The following is a 15,206-nucleotide window of genomic DNA, read 5'->3' as shown; positions in this document are numbered from 1 at the left end:
ATTACATATTATCTACATTCAGAAAATGACCCCCTGCACAGGGAATAAGTTAGTACAGTGGTCTCTGGGTTTTTACACTGAGAAACATTTGTTGCATTAATGAAATTCACAAATAGGAGAAAATCCACAGACATTGGACATTTGAACCGGTTTCTACAGACAGGCTGACAATAGACAAACAGCAGACAGGTGGAAATACGGAAGAATTCATGAATATAAATGGGTGTGTTGCATTTAAATAAATACTGAGCTGACAAAAGGGAAACACACAACCTAAACAAGCTGCATGAATGTATTTTCCCCCCTTTTTTTAAAACCATCCGGTTAGAGCTGATGAACGTGAAGAAATATTTGTATTTTTTTGTAACTTTTCCTTGCTTGTGAAGTGATAAAAAAGATGCATTAACAGATCTCAGTCCTGCTGGTCCACTCATACATCTAAAACTGATCATAAAAAATGTCTGCTGCCAGATCACTTTACTACACAGTGGAGTTTTTTTCTCTAATGTTTACACCTCAACAAGCGTAACGGTGACAACGTTATGAGACCACGCGGCGTACGCGTTCAGTAAAAACAATGACAAACATACGACATTTTGTGCAAAATCCAGGAGTACTGATGTTGGCATTACAGCACAGACGCAGCCATGTGACGCTTGCATTCAGGAGGGCAGTTCCTTGACCGGAGAAGTGCAGAGGAGGTCAGGGTTTGACGTCTGGCGAGTTTGTTTAGGCCTCGCTGCAGCTGGAGGATGTGCTGAGGTTCCCACTGCCTTCTGTCGGAAACACAATAAAAACCTGAAGAGCGCTCTCCGAAGGAGCACATGTTTGGCTTTTTTTTAAAATGTGTGTTTAAATACCGGAGCTGCTGAGAGACTGACAAGACTTGGACTTCTCCATGAGGGTCATAAGATTAGCAGCGGCCATCCAGCCCTCCTTAGACGTGTTGAGGTTCCGCACAAACCTGCAAAAACCAACCATTGAAGCATCTGCAGCTTTTATTTTCTGTGTAAAATTTGGGAATCATTTGAGCTGATTTTATTGGTTGTAAAGAAAATAATAAAATCATCTGTGTGTAATTTTAACTTTTTGATGAAAATCACTAAAATAAATGACATTTTTAACATTATTCACATTTTTTCAGATCTCTGATTTGATCACAAATGGTCAGAACACAGACGGCAACAGCCAAAATTTTATATCTATGGACTAAATGAACTCGTGCACAATCAAAAATATTTAGCTTCCTCTGTAAATAATCTTCTTTTAAACTTAACTCCTACAGCAGTCAACTGAACCAACTCAGTTTATTTATAGATTGCTTAATCTCAAAGTGCTTAAAATAGAAGACGTTTCTCAACTTATGCGTTATTACCAGAAATGCTGCTCTCACCACTGTCCGTCGTCCCCCTCCTTCACCAGCTGCACCATGTCTCCACTCTTCACTAAAAGCTCGTCTGCAGCTCCGTTCTCGTAGTCTGCCATTACGGTGTATTTCCCAGCACACTACGCACAGTTAAACACAAGAGATAGATAAAAAAAAATAAAATAAATCAGCGACACTCATGAGCTCAAGAGTAATCGAATCTAACAGGAGGAATATCTCAGTGAATGGGTAGAAAAATCCCATATCTTGAGAACAATATATATTATATATATATATATATATATATTAAATGGCTGAAATGATCCACAAAGAATGACCCACCAGCTTCTTGTGGTTTTCCTCTTCTGGATCAGAGTTAAGAGGCTCCTCGGCGCTGGAGTAGCCGTCGTGTTCATCCAGAGACAGGGAGGTCTTATTCCATCCTGATCAGAAAGACACAAACGTCTCTTTTAGTTCGAAAGCTAAAGCTGCTGCTCCGAAAAGAAAAAAAAAAAAAAAAAAAAAACGGCACTAAACCCAGTAATCCAACTACGGCTTCATCATATCCACAGCTACAACCAAAAAAGTCTGGAAACTCCCGATGCCGGCATGCATGTTTAAAAGTCAAACAATGGGGGGAAAAAGTGTCAGGCAACTATTCCCATCCCGTAAATGTGTTGGGTTTTTTTCCAAGTCTAAAAAGGAAAGAAAGGCTCCATGTGAAGGTGAAAGAGTGGGCCAAGAGACACAACCAGCGTGAGCAAGCCAGTGCCAGAATACCTCTCCACTTTGTCTGTAAGAGACTAGAGGTGCTGAACCACCTGGCCCTGGTCAGGTGGAGGGGAGGAGGACCTGAGGGACACGAGGTACAGCTGGTCACGCAGCCTGAGTTATAGCCTGAGTTACCATGGCTGTCCTAAAGCATCGACCGGCATGGGCCAAGAAGAGAAGAAGAACAGAGTACCTTTGAAGCCAAAAGGCGTGGGATCACTCTGCCGTTTGGTGTTGTGGTCTGGGCTGGTGGGGGATCCTACCGTCAAGGAAATGGAGAGAAAAAAAAACACACAGATGGTGAGGCATGATAGACATCAGCAGCAAGAAGGGAGAGCAAACAGCACAACTCTAATCCAACCTAAAGAGAACATAAAAACAGGCAGGTAAAGGTAAAACAAACAAAAAAAAAACACCAGTGAGGAAAGCAGAGGCTCAGCTTTGCACAAACAGGTGTTTCATCTACAGATACCTTTTTCATAGAGGATATAGGTAGGTACATTTACTGTACTGTACGTTAAAGAGCATTAAATTGCTTTACTCATCAGGTGAAAATATCTGCTGTGAAAAAGGCATTGTGGCTAACGGAGAGGAAATGGGGTCTAGAGCTGCTTGATACCTGAAGATGGGCAGATTATCATGGGGAATGTATAACATTTGTCATCAGTGCTTGTGGGCTCTGCGGACAGAAACGCACCTGATTTAGCAGGTATCCGTGACGAGAATTTTCTTTTTTTGCTTAATTAGTCCACAAAAGAATCAAAAGTGTCTCTTAGACCGCCTTCACACTGGATGAAGACCGCCATGTGATGTCCAGGTCCTTCAGGTTTGAAGGTCAAATTTAGAAAACCTTCATTTAATGTTATTTTAATTTGTGAGGCATCTGTACCGCCTACATCAGCCCCTCTGAGGAGGAAGAAACACCATCAGTAATTCCATCATCTTATCAGCAGAAATTATTTTTAATAACCCATTAAGCTACAGCTCATGTATTTTTCTCTTTCTCCTATCACTAAATATGATAAAAGGGCAGCTCTTTAACATCAACATGTGACATTTTGCTGAGAGGAGTCTTAACTTCCTTCAGACTCTCAAAAACCTGTAAATATGTGCAATTTGGATGTGTGTGCGCCTGTCGCCTGTTGTGAACCAGATAGTTCAGGGTAATGAAAATGTCGATGGATGATGTGTTTCATATACTTAGTAAGATACTTTATGTTGCCAGAAGTCTTGGTCTTATTCCAGTGTAAAGGCGGCTTTGGTGATTCATGTTGAGGACTATTCGCCTGTAGGAGGCGCACAAACCGTCAGGACTTTTAACATGATCACAAACACGTTTTCATCAACTAATTGGATTCTGATTGAACCAAAAGCAATATCGCTGTTTTGCATTGATCTCATATGATTGTTGAAAAGTTACCTTTCTGAGTTTTGAGGTTACTGAAGCCCTGTAAAGTAAATCGCTTTTTAGCCGCAGCAGCTCTGTCTGAGGTCGGGCTTGTCACTGCCTCGTCTGACCCCGCGAGGAAAAATCAACAAGAGGGAAAACCAGAAGGAGGGAAGGAAGGAAGAAGGTAAGTTGGGCAAGGGAGAAAATCATCGTAGAGGGAAGAAATGATTGGAAAACAAGCAGTTGTAACACGAATCAGTCAGAAAAAGGAAGTTAAAAGGAAGACTTAGTTTCCATTATACATGCCATACAAATGCAGCTCTGTTAGGAGAGAATATTCTAAACAGGAAGTGTATTTCATTGGTTTCCTGACTCACCTTTCACAGTAAGCTTTGGTGAACAAGTAGAGATGACGTCAGGGCTGCACGGCTCAGCCTTCTTCTCCTCTCCCTTTTTAACCTTCTGACTCGTCTTAAAAGGACTGAAGGTAGAAAGAAGAAAAGTCTCCGAGTTGACCTTTGAAGCTCAGAAGAAAAATTTGTTTGGCAACATTAAGCTAAAGGAAAAAAAATCCACTTTTATCTTTGTCATATTTTTTTTGGAAGGAAATTGCCTTAGGGAACGTTAAGAGCAGGGGTGAAAGTAAAGGGGTATGGTAGGGTACTGCATACCCCTAGAAGATCCTAGAAGATTTAGCAGGGGTACGCAGTATTTGCAAGAGAGGGGAGCGGCTGTCTGCAGTAAAAAAAAAATCAATGGGTTCAACTGTGCAGCCGTGTTGCACCCACTAATTAGCCGTGACTGATTAGTTTTTCAAGAACAATCTAAAACACGACTTAATCAGTTAATAAATAACTTTTTTCTCATTTCATATTGTTTCTGAACTTTTCGTGCTTTGTTAGAGCAGCGGTGCAAATCGTCGATCTCGGCATTAGGTGACTAACTGAACGCCGCCAGGAGGCTGAGACCCGCACGCCCTCCTCTGATTGGCTTACCAAAACGTTCGTCACTTTATTAAAAAACAACAACAAAAAAAAAAGTCAACAAAACGTGTTCAAATTAATGACCCAACAAAAATAATAATCTCAGCAATTATTGTTTCAACAAGGTGTTGCACAATTCTGTGCGTTTCGGTTCCATTTCCAAAATAACGAGAAGAGCAGGAGTTTAAAATTAACTAATCAACCACCGCTGTGTTCAGGGAGGCTTATTAATGATCGCAAAAATAAATATCAAGCCTGCAAACCTAATATCGTAACGGACTGAATGTTTTAAACGTAATCTGTGCTCGGCTCGAGGAGCGAGCGGTTGCCACGGCAACCGGTGTGCTTAAACGGCATAGAGAGTAAAAACTAAAAACCACCGTAATTTGTTAAGAGAAGCTTCATAACACCAGAAAAGCTTTCAGAGATTAAACGAACTGGACCCAGTAAAACAAAGCTGGATAAATATTAAAAACTGCTGAAGATTTGAGTCCATTCATTTAATGTGTATTAAATTAAGAAACAGAATAAATGCGATGGACGGGAACAAAACTTACCTGAGACTCACAGTTCCGGTTGGCAGCGGGGGAAACGGAAACACTTGGTCTGGCGCCCTCTGCTGGCTGGCTTCTGAAAGACAACACAAAGGAATAAAAACAGCAGACGTTCAGGAGATTTACAGGTTTGAGTGCTTGTGTTTCCGAACAAATATTGAATGTCGTAACAGCGTTCTAGCTGCACCTCTGCAGGCCTCCAGTTGGGTTGTGAGAACCTTCCTGATCTCATTCACCCATGTGGTTTTTACCTCAGCAGTTGGCGCCTGAAAAAACACCACAAATTGAATTCAACTAGAAACTGCTTCATGCAAGCAGATCTCAACGGAGGATTCATTTACTCACCTGAACAATATAAACCTCCTCTCTGGAGCTGGACCAGATTTCAAACTTCTTGTTGTCTCCCTTTGCATTCTCAGTGAACCCCACTGCATTCATCTGTGTGGAAGGTTCACATAAACCCACAATGATCAATCACTGAAACAGACGAGACATGTGCACGGTTTGGAGGAGCAACTCACACTAAGTGACTGTTTGAAGCTGTACGAAGGAGCCTTCTCGTAGCCCTCTCCGTTCTCCTCCCTCCTCTTGCAGAAGAGCAGAGCCTTCTCGTGGAGGAACAGGTGTCTCTGCATGGGCTTGAAACGAGCCAGGTCTTTAACTTTGGCGTGACCTTTCTTGTGCTCAGTCCAAACACTGAATGAGCCCTGCATGAGGAGCTTTCCTAGTTCACTCATATTACCCTGAGAAAGAAAGGAAGGAAGACACAAATGATCTACAATGTACACAGCATATCCTTAGAGATAATCATTTCATTCAAGGGTGACCAAAGGGCGGTCTGGGGGCCGTTTGCTGACCCTGGACTGATTTTGTGTCCCGACTGAAACAAATCTGTCCCACCAGGAGATTGATGCAGATGGAGGCTCCCCCCACCCACAATTAGGACTAAACTCTGATTCACAAAATAAAATCTTCTCACAAAAAAAGTTAGATACAAAATAAAGTACTCATCTTTTAATAGTGAAGCTTCCTCCTTTTCCTTTAATTTCATATTATACAAACACATCTATGAACTTATCCACTTTAGCAGACGTTAGTACACCAAATCTGCGTTTACTTACATTATTAAAACTTTTTCAAATAAAGAACAACCTTAATGATGTTTTCATTGCTGGGAATAGAGACAATCTCCTTATTGCCTTTCCTTGAACGAGGAGAACATGTGATGTTATGAAGTTTTGCACCTACAATAATTTACACATTCCATTCCTCCACAAACAAAAAAGAAAAAGAAAAAAAATCTGAGTGTGTACGTTTGAGTTGACGATTTTGGCTCATTTTGTAAAAAGTTTGGACACCCCCGACTAAATGCTTAACACGGCTAACTGTTAAGTTATTTCACCTCAAACCCTGTGATGGCGATGAGGTGCATGGAGTCGTTGACGGCCTTGAGGATGCCCAGGATGGAGGTCAGCGCCTCCTGCAGGTCATCTGCTCCATCGCAGCCCTTACTGTACTTCAGCATTTCCTGCAGTCAGAAACGCACGAGCTCAGAGCTGCGACACAGAGACGCGCGTCCGTTTCCAAAGAGACAAAAACACAGCCTTACTTTCAGCAGCAGCTGATATTTGGTTATTCTCTGAACTGGCTTCAGCAGATATGAATCTAAACCCAGCTTGTGTTCAAGCTTCTTCTGACATTCCTGAAAGAAGGAAACGTGTAAAAAAAAGGCGTTACCGGATGGGTCATGAGCGGTTCTGGTTTGTGCAGCGGGAGGTGAGGTTAAATTTACCTGGAAGAAGGCGCAGTCTGAGCACTGCCTCCAGAGGCTCTCAGACCGAGGTTTATTGTGACAGTACTTCTCATAGATCTGCAGGTCAGTCATCTGAGGAAATAATAAAAAATACAGAATTAAATGTGCATGATAAAAAAAAAAAATCGCATTCAGATAATTTTTGATTTAACTTACCCTCTCCAAAAAGCATCTTCCCACTAACTCTGGGCAGTCTGTGTAAAGCTCCAACTCCCTCAGAAAGGTTCTGCAGCACAACATTTGTTTTTAAATTATTAAACGCACAGAAGACACACGCGAGTATAAAAACATAACACGGTGTTGCAGACGGGTGGTGCTCATCTACCTTTTGTGAAAATGGTAAATCTCTGGCATGTTACCAAACAGAACCTCCTTTTTGTTCTGCAAAGGCGCAGGGATGAGGTGAGACATGGCTGGATTGTCCATCTCAGAGGCATAACCCTGTAATCACAACAAAAGTAAATAAAGCACACACACACAAAAAAAAACACAACACGAATAAAAAAAAAAACGAGGAAGTTCCCCTTGGTTTAGACAAACACCTGCAGCACACAGAGCAGCTCCTCCACATAGGCCCTCTCGGTCTCCAGCAGCTCGTTCATTACATGTCTGCAGACAGGACAAACAAGCGGAAACAGAGCTCAAACGAAAGCGACTCCACTGATAGCAGATAATGAGATAATGGTTTTTCCACCGAGGACATCTGCTGCGTGATTTGATTAAAGATGAAAAGAGCTGAACTCTCACCGCCGGAGCACCGCCAGGTTCTCCTCCTCCTCCGACTGGGACGCGTGTCTGCTGCCACCGTCTTCATTCTGCAGCTGGCCATTCTTCTGGAAAGCAAAAAGCGATGAAACGGTTCAGAAGACGTGGGAACGTTTCGCACGTCAGCAGGCGAATGAAGCAGCAGCAGCAGCAGCAGCAGCACCAGCAGCAGCACCAGCAGCAGCACCGGGTCGCTTACTTTTTCACAGCCGAGGTTGGACTCCGAATTTTTTTCCAGGTGTGCTTTGTGCGCTGTGTGATAAAAAGAAAGTGTTAACATTAATAAAAATAAATGTGTAAAAAGAACAAATCTGTTTATTAAAATGAACATTTCATTGGATGACACAATTTGGTACAAGATCTGGTGCAACACATTCGGTTGCTATTAGACACTTATTTGAAAAATGTCAAACCATTAAAAATTCAGCACTGCTGCCTACAAACGGCAGAAAAGCTACTAAGCTGTATTTTACTAAACTCGGGAGGCTGTGTGGATTATTTTGTTGACATAAATTCAATTTAAAATATCTGGGAAAATCCACCAGCGCTGCTTATCCAACCTGACTAATCCTAAGAGGAAAGTAAGGAAAAACACGTCTGCCAAGCCTGGAGGCTGTAATTTCTACTTAAACATGGATACGAACATTTATGTACCCGTTGTTTTTATTTTTTTTTAGTTAAATTACTAAGGTCTCTCAATGTTTTTATTTTGTAATTTCTTTGTGAATGTTTCTAACTTATTTCTTTTTATTTCAGAATATATTTTATTTATTTCATTTTATTGAGATTTTAATTTGATCTCAATGCCTTTTACCTTTTCATTTAGCTTTCAGCGCTATTTCACATACTACTTATATACCACATTGGCTGGTTGATTGATTCATTTTATATGCATGGGTGTAGGTGCTATTTTTGATCAATTAGTGCACATCTGTACAAAAGATTATTAATCCCAATAAGTTTTCCTGGTTAAATAAAGGTTAAAAAGTAGAAAATTGCAGCCCAGCATGGAGAGTTTTAATTATTTAAAAAAATGCACATTTTAATTCTTGCAGAAATGAAATAGTTAATTGAGCAGTGAAGCGTGAAGTCGGACTGATGCAGTGTGGCGGCTCACCGGGAGAGCTGAGCGGTGATTTGATGAAGGCTTCTGGTCTGGGAGCCACTGGCTGCACCGGCCTGGTTTGTTTGGCTGCCAGCTTCTTGAGGCTGATCTTCCGCTTGTCAAACATCTCCTGCATGGACGTTTGCTTTTGGTAAACTTTCTCCACTTGCTCCTGCCACGCCAAAAAAACAAAATCCAATGTCGTTTGAGTAACATTTCAATCGACGGGTGTAGTTTTCATCTGCTGGTCAGCGCTTAGCCCATAAGCAGCGATGCAGCCGTGAGCCCATAAAGTGCGACCTCACCGCTCTCTGACGTGAGACACACGACGACAATGGAGTCACATTGTTTAGCTTAACTGCGTCTAGCTGTTATAATATTCCTGTGACATTTAAATGCCTGGTTTTCTAACCCTGAACTGCTGGCTCAGCACTTCCTCGTACTCCTTCCAGATGGCGTCGAGCTCAGTCAGCTGATTCTGACCAGCGTTGTCTAGGTAACGCTCCAACTCCTGCAAGGCCAGCTCGGCCCCCTCGTGGGACTGGCACTTGTCTACTGGCTGAGAGGCCAGCAGGTAGATGCCATCGTCGACCCATTTGGATGCCTAGACGGGGCAGACAAGCAGGGGAGAAACTGCAGAGCGGTAACAGACCGAAGGCGCTCGGACTCGGGTGTTTGTGCGTTTTCTCACCCTCTCCAGCCGACGGTGCAGCTCCATGGCTCTCAGCAGGTAGTCCTTCTTGGTGCTGAGGCTGCAGCTCAGGCTCTCGCTGATGGCTCTCAGCTCGCTGCATTTGGGCTGGATGGAGTCCTCGGCATAGTGGGACTTCTGGATGAGCTCGTCGCCCTCACGAGACAGCGCCGAGGCTCTGTCCAGAACCTCCTGCAGGACAGCAAAGAGAGCACGTCGGCCCAATTCACGACGGACTGAATTCCAATTACGAGTTTCTTACAAGCTTACAGCAAGTTTGTTTGAGGGAAAAGAAAGTAATGCAGGACTTTGACAAAGTTTAAATAATCTCTAACTCTTAATTCCAGAAAGTTCAAACATCTTTTTAAATATTTTTGTCGTTAAACCAATGAAAACACCTTAAATAACACTGTTTGATGAGTAAAATAGCATTTTAGCGTCACCAAGGTGGTACTCAAACATGGCAAACCGAGGATGATCAACTGAACTTTTGACTTTCGCTTCTTTATCTTTAATTTAAGTCCAGTTCTGGTATCTGACCAAGGCAGCATGTTGTGAAAAAACTACTGTAAATGGACATTATCTTTCAGGTATACAACCAGAGAGCTGCATCAGCCTTCAGCTGATTTTCTATGATTTGCCAAATTGTCACATAGTAACTCCTTACGAGTCACGTTGCAATGCTAAAATACTAAAATGCTAAAATGTGTCAAACAGTGTTATTTCTGTCATCGTTTATAGATTCAACTAGATGAATGTGGCAAAAACTGCATTTGTGACAGTTCTTATAATAACAAATGACAAAACAGATTCTTTATTATGTTGTTTGTAGCTGGATGTCATTTACCATTTAAGTAAGGAGTAATTTTTTTTGCCTCAATTATTAATGTTTTACAATGAAGAGGCTGAGCAAACAAAAACATCGGATCGAGAAAATTTAAAATGTAATAAGAAGGTTTTACAATGTATGCCAACGTTTATGTTAAGATACAATATGTATTTATTCAAAAAAAAAAAAAGTTTAAATAGAGCTGCACAATATATATGGATAACAATCAGCACTGCAATCCCTAGGTGTGCAAAACAGAAACAACAAAGGAGAATTTGGATGCAAAATAAGATAGAATATTTGAAGTGCCCCATATCTGATGCTAAAGCTCCGGGAGTGAGCTGGTACACCGTCAGGCCTGCCTAATAAAGACATTAATCATATAAAGTTGTCCTGTTAAAGCACTAGAGAGGCTAAATGTAATTTGTTAATTTTGTGTTCCAATAAAGGACATAAATGTCTCGTCAGCAATAGCAGACGGTGAGCTTAAAACAAACCACAACATAATTTTCGCAACATTAAGCAGTCAGAGTCGATAAAAAAATGAAACGCAACAAGGTTCCCACATGCACTGGTTAAACAAATTGTTGGACATTTAGTGACTCACACAGACTCGCTCTTCAAAGGAGGTGAGCTCACAGAAGATGTGGTCGGCGTGAGCGGGGCTGATCCCGACCTCGGAGAAGGTCACCAGCTTCTCCGACAGGTTGTCGAGCAGACCTCTGACCTGCAACAAAACGCCGTCGTTTCAGTCATCGTGTTAAAAAAAAAAAAAAAAAAGGATTAGGTTTAGTAAAAGAGCTTGGTCAGCTCACCTCTCTGTAGTTGTGCTCAAAGTGTCGCAGTTGCAAACACTGCTCCAGTTTGGTCTGATGCCTCACCCAGAACTCGTCAAAAGCCCTTTCCGTCTCGTCCAGCTGAGACAGCAGTCTGAATAATTGAAGCAGTCAATTGATAATTGGAGAAAAATATGATTAAATAGAAAATATAATGGGCTTGCATTTTTTTGTGTGATAGTCCTTGTCTATATCTGAATATGCAGGTTATCTGGAGATCAAACCTGCTGATATGAGAGCAGATCATTTTCTCCTATCTCCTGATAAAAGCAAACAAATCAAGTTTGACATAAGAAAAATACATGTTTACTCTACTGTCTTTAATCTGTAAATTAGTCACTTCATAACATAACGTATTTAATCAGTGAAAACGATTTTTAACACCAAAACAGGATAAATGTAATATGAAAGATAGACATAGCCGATTTGAGATTTGAGATGTTTGTGTATCTTTAACTTGCATTCTTGAGACTGACCACCAGAGGGCCCCACTGAGGCAGACTGTAGCTCCAGTCAAATTTTAAGTTCTGGTCAGTAAAACAAAATGTGGAGCCCTGCAGGATCAAACCCTTTTTCTTGAATTTAATGTGATATTCTAATTAGCAAGAAACTACATTTCAGTCTCCCATGAGATGTAAACCCTCGTCATCTAAATGAACACAAATAAATGTTAATCACTATGCAGGTAACAAATCTGCAACATATTTGACCCACATTAAAAAAAAAAAAAAAAAGATTGGAATAAAATAACTTTTAAAGTTAATTTATTGTTTGGGTCTGCTTTTTTCAGTATGAAACATTATATTACAATGTTTATGTTGCAGTTCTTCTCACTTGATTTTTAAGGACATGAATAGCATGAATAGCTACATTCTAACTTTTACTTCATTTTCTACTTGTTTGAATCTTTTTTGCAAGAAACTGTCCAAACTGGGTTTGGATTTTGGTGGCTAAGCTAGGAGTGTGTCTGACCTTTGAACTGTTGCAAGGTTTTCCAGTTCGTCCTGGTTCATGTTGTGGTCAGGGTCTCTCATTACAGGTTCATTGATGCTCTCCAGCAGCCTGCTGCCTTGGTCCAGAGCAACCAGTATGTCCTCCTGGATAAACACAGAGACACGGGACAGCATTTATCAGCCAGAGTAAACGGGGGAGCAGGAGACGACGTGTGTGTTAGAAAGGGGGATACCTTCATTTTGTCCCTCTTGCTGGTGTGTGTGCTAAGCAGGACGGTCGTCGTCTGAATTTCATTTGGGAGTTCGGTTTCTGCCAGCTCCGTCCCAAATGACTGCAGGGTCTGCGCTGTTCTCTTCACCATCAGTGCAAATCCCTCAATGGCCTGGAGCAAGTAATCGGGAGTTTCAGCGTAGATTCTCATCGTCTTTTTTTTTTTTTTTTGATTTCACTGACGAAAACCTTTTTATTTGCTTGAGCCTATGAGTAAATCAACTCTGAAGTATGTCATCACCATCCTTGTGTTTATGCATACTCGTATGCAGCACTCTATTCTTTTGTTTGTCATGGACATTGAGAGCGTTACAGCTGTGAGTGTTTTCATACAGTTCGGTGCGAGATCCACTTCTCGTGGCAGTAGTCCTGCGTTCCTCCGAGCTCCCGCGTCAGCTGGGTGCGGTCGATGTAGGAGTGCAGCTCACTCACAGAGCTCAGCATGACCACCTGAGGAGAAAGTATCCCATCACACACACACACACACCGATGTGAAAACACCGGCCTCGTCGTGTTACATGAATATCTAGCTCACAAATATCTGTGTCAAATCTACTGTTTCATTCACGTCTGGAATAGGAAGTGATTTAATTACAGCTCAAAACGGAAAGTAGAGCAACAGGCTTGTATGAGATTAGTTCAGCTGTGTTTAGTTTTTTTGTAAAACATGCCCTTGTTTCTGTGTCCAAAGTCGTACATTTTAAACTCATCAACTCATCCAGTCATTCTGGACTTTTTCTGGTCCAGCTTATTACAGATAATTGTAAAGGTCTTTCCAGAATATTGATACATTTACTCCTGTTTTATTCTTTTTTTTTTTCTTTTTGGACAGTAGAGACTTTTTCAAAAGTCTGCATAAATGAAATGTTAGCTCTCATTTGTGGTTTTACTGTTAAAAGCCATGTAGAAAAGACTAAGTACACACAGAACTCGGAGCATTCGGTGACTGGAAAAACTGGCTACACCCACCGGCACCTTCATCTTGAACTCATCCTTGTTGAACTTAAAGAGGATGTCTGAGAGCGTCCTCTGCAGCAGGGTGGTGGGCCGCAGAACCAGGACCAGCTGGAGGTTCCCGGGGAAGGAGCCCTGAAATTACATTGTTAGATCTGAATCAGATTAAAATGATTATTTACAGAAGATTCTACTGAAATTTCAGGATAATTTCAGCAGTTCTTACAAATTTCACAAATCACGAGACATACAAAGGCTGAATTTTGTTTCCAATAATGCTTTTATGACTTCAAGATTAAATTGGATCACTTTATTGAACCAGGTAAGCTATTAAGAACAAGTTTTTATTGACAATAAAAACATCAAAAATCTTTAATCACTTAAGAGTTATGAGGACAGAGCGTTCATGCACCAAAAACAACACTTTTAAAGCGTTGGTTATAATCTGTGACACAAACAAAACAGTTATGATTATCAGTTCTGTGCTTTGCATCAAAATTAAATCCAGCTTAAGAAGCCTGGATCAGCTAACTATGCTAAATGTGCATTTATTTCTTCATGAGTTGGAAAGAAAAAAAGTTTTGATGCGGCAAATTAAAGAAACAGAAGATGTTCGAAATGTAAAACATAATATTTTCTTCATACATTTTTTTCTCTCTTTCTTTCTTTTTTGACTGTGGATTATGAAATAGAAACAATACTTTTCATATATTTATCTTTATATAATTGATAACACAAAACTCTGTTTTTTTCCTGTACTTGTATAACAGTGCAGACATAATCCACCTCCACCAACACATCTATTTTCAGAATAGATGCTGCTGCCTCTGCAATCACTTTCTTCCTGTCTCTGTTTTAGCTACTATTTGAAACTATTTCTCAGAGCTTCAACATGGAGCGATATGAAGGGAGGGGTGAGGAATGTGACTTAAGTATCTTTTCATATCTGCTTAGACCAGCAGTGTCAAACTTGGGCCATATCAAAAATCTGAATGTTCTTAAAGGGCCGGTTGTGCCAGAATATATTGATAAAAACCAATTAAACTGTTAAAATATCAATAAATAGCTCTTCCTTCAGGATTTTGTGATTGTTTTAGTGTTTTTTTGCAATCAAAATTTGAGATTTTGTAGTGCCAGTTCAGAAATGTTTGTAAGGAAATTGTACGATATTTGCGCTACTGCATGATGTTAAATGTGACTTTTTAATTACTCATCATATCAATTACGAACTATAACTTGACATCAAGTACAGCTGAGGCAGCAGTCAGTTAAACTCGATTAATGTTTCTGACAAATTTTGAGAGAAATCTGCAGTAAAATCAGAACAAAAATGTGGAGATTTGTTGATTTTGTGTAAATTTTGCAGATTTGCAAAAAAACTGGCAGGACTTATTGATGTAATTTGGAGTCTAGTGGGCCACATAAAAAGCTACGGTGGGCCAGATTTGGCCCCCGGGCCTTGAGTTTGACACATGTGACTCAGACATTTAATGTTTTTCATCCAATCTTTGTTTTCTTCTTTCTCTATGTTTGTTATACTTTTGGTTATAATTTGTAAAATAAATAAAAAAAAAGCCTCATAATATTCTCATTACAAACCCAACTCTTTATGGATAAAAAAAACCTGTTTCTCTAAATGTTTTCAGCACATTCAAATAAAACATATTCATCATGCTGTGTTTCCACTCAGCTAAGCCAGTGAACCAAGTAAAAACACCAATTAAAATGTCACGACTGACTCCCAGTGACAGACTGCTGTGGAAGCGGCTGGATGGCAGCGAAGGCCAGGCGCTCGTCTCCCTTCCTGAGGCTGTGCTTCTGTTAAAGTGGCCCTAATTAGCCAATGCCCTAAATGCACGGCTCGGCTGATTGGCCCCCGCACTTGAACGGGCTGGAAACGCTGACCTAAGCAGACGTGACGGCAA

The 15,206-nt window shown here is 40.9% G+C and overlaps 1 protein-coding gene across 4 annotated transcripts in view; it reads right to left on the bottom strand.

The window, feature by feature from the left end:
• Positions 1–385: 385 nt before the first annotated feature.
• Positions 386–15,206, bottom strand: part of mcf2lb (mcf.2 cell line derived transforming sequence-like b) — a 33,228-nt gene continuing 18,407 nt past the window's right edge. Inside the window, exons 5-34 of one of the 4 annotated variants that reach the window (XM_007555491.2) lie at positions 13,297–13,416; positions 12,661–12,777; positions 12,290–12,439; positions 12,076–12,200; positions 11,083–11,197; positions 10,875–10,994; positions 9,439–9,630; positions 9,160–9,351; positions 8,760–8,919; positions 7,842–7,894; positions 7,625–7,710; positions 7,420–7,486; positions 7,203–7,318; positions 7,034–7,103; positions 6,857–6,949; positions 6,674–6,766; positions 6,467–6,592; positions 5,586–5,807; positions 5,410–5,502; positions 5,252–5,330; positions 5,068–5,140; positions 3,905–4,008; positions 3,558–3,650; positions 2,757–2,816; positions 2,331–2,396; positions 2,147–2,218; positions 1,709–1,809; positions 1,394–1,506; positions 861–964; positions 386–773 (exon numbers count right to left, since the gene is read on the bottom strand). In XM_007555491.2, coding sequence (XP_007555553.1) covers positions 730–773; positions 861–964; positions 1,394–1,506; positions 1,709–1,809; positions 2,147–2,218; positions 2,331–2,396; positions 2,757–2,816; positions 3,558–3,650; positions 3,905–4,008; positions 5,068–5,140; positions 5,252–5,330; positions 5,410–5,502; positions 5,586–5,807; positions 6,467–6,592; positions 6,674–6,766; positions 6,857–6,949; positions 7,034–7,103; positions 7,203–7,318; positions 7,420–7,486; positions 7,625–7,710; positions 7,842–7,894; positions 8,760–8,919; positions 9,160–9,351; positions 9,439–9,630; positions 10,875–10,994; positions 11,083–11,197; positions 12,076–12,200; positions 12,290–12,439; positions 12,661–12,777; positions 13,297–13,416 — 3,219 coding nt within the window. In that variant the 3' untranslated portion in view covers positions 386–729. Of the gene's footprint in view, positions 777–860; positions 965–1,393; positions 1,507–1,708; positions 1,810–2,146; positions 2,219–2,330; positions 2,397–2,756; positions 2,817–3,557; positions 3,651–3,904; positions 4,009–5,067; positions 5,141–5,251; positions 5,331–5,409; positions 5,503–5,585; positions 5,808–6,466; positions 6,593–6,673; positions 6,767–6,856; positions 6,950–7,033; positions 7,104–7,202; positions 7,319–7,419; positions 7,487–7,624; positions 7,711–7,841; positions 7,895–8,759; positions 8,920–9,159; positions 9,352–9,438; positions 9,631–10,874; positions 10,995–11,082; positions 11,198–12,075; positions 12,201–12,289; positions 12,440–12,660; positions 12,778–13,296; positions 13,417–15,206 lie in introns of all 4 variants that reach the window. The other 3 variants (XM_016673084.1, XM_016673085.1, XM_016673086.1) reach the window with 3 other exon arrangements.

This window comes from Poecilia formosa, unplaced genomic scaffold, assembly GCF_000485575.1.
Source record: "Poecilia formosa unplaced genomic scaffold, Poecilia_formosa-5.1.2 Scaffold70, whole genome shotgun sequence".
Lineage (NCBI taxonomy): Eukaryota > Metazoa > Chordata > Actinopteri > Cyprinodontiformes > Poeciliidae > Poecilia > Poecilia formosa.
This window is presented reverse-complemented; position numbering and strand designations above follow the sequence as displayed.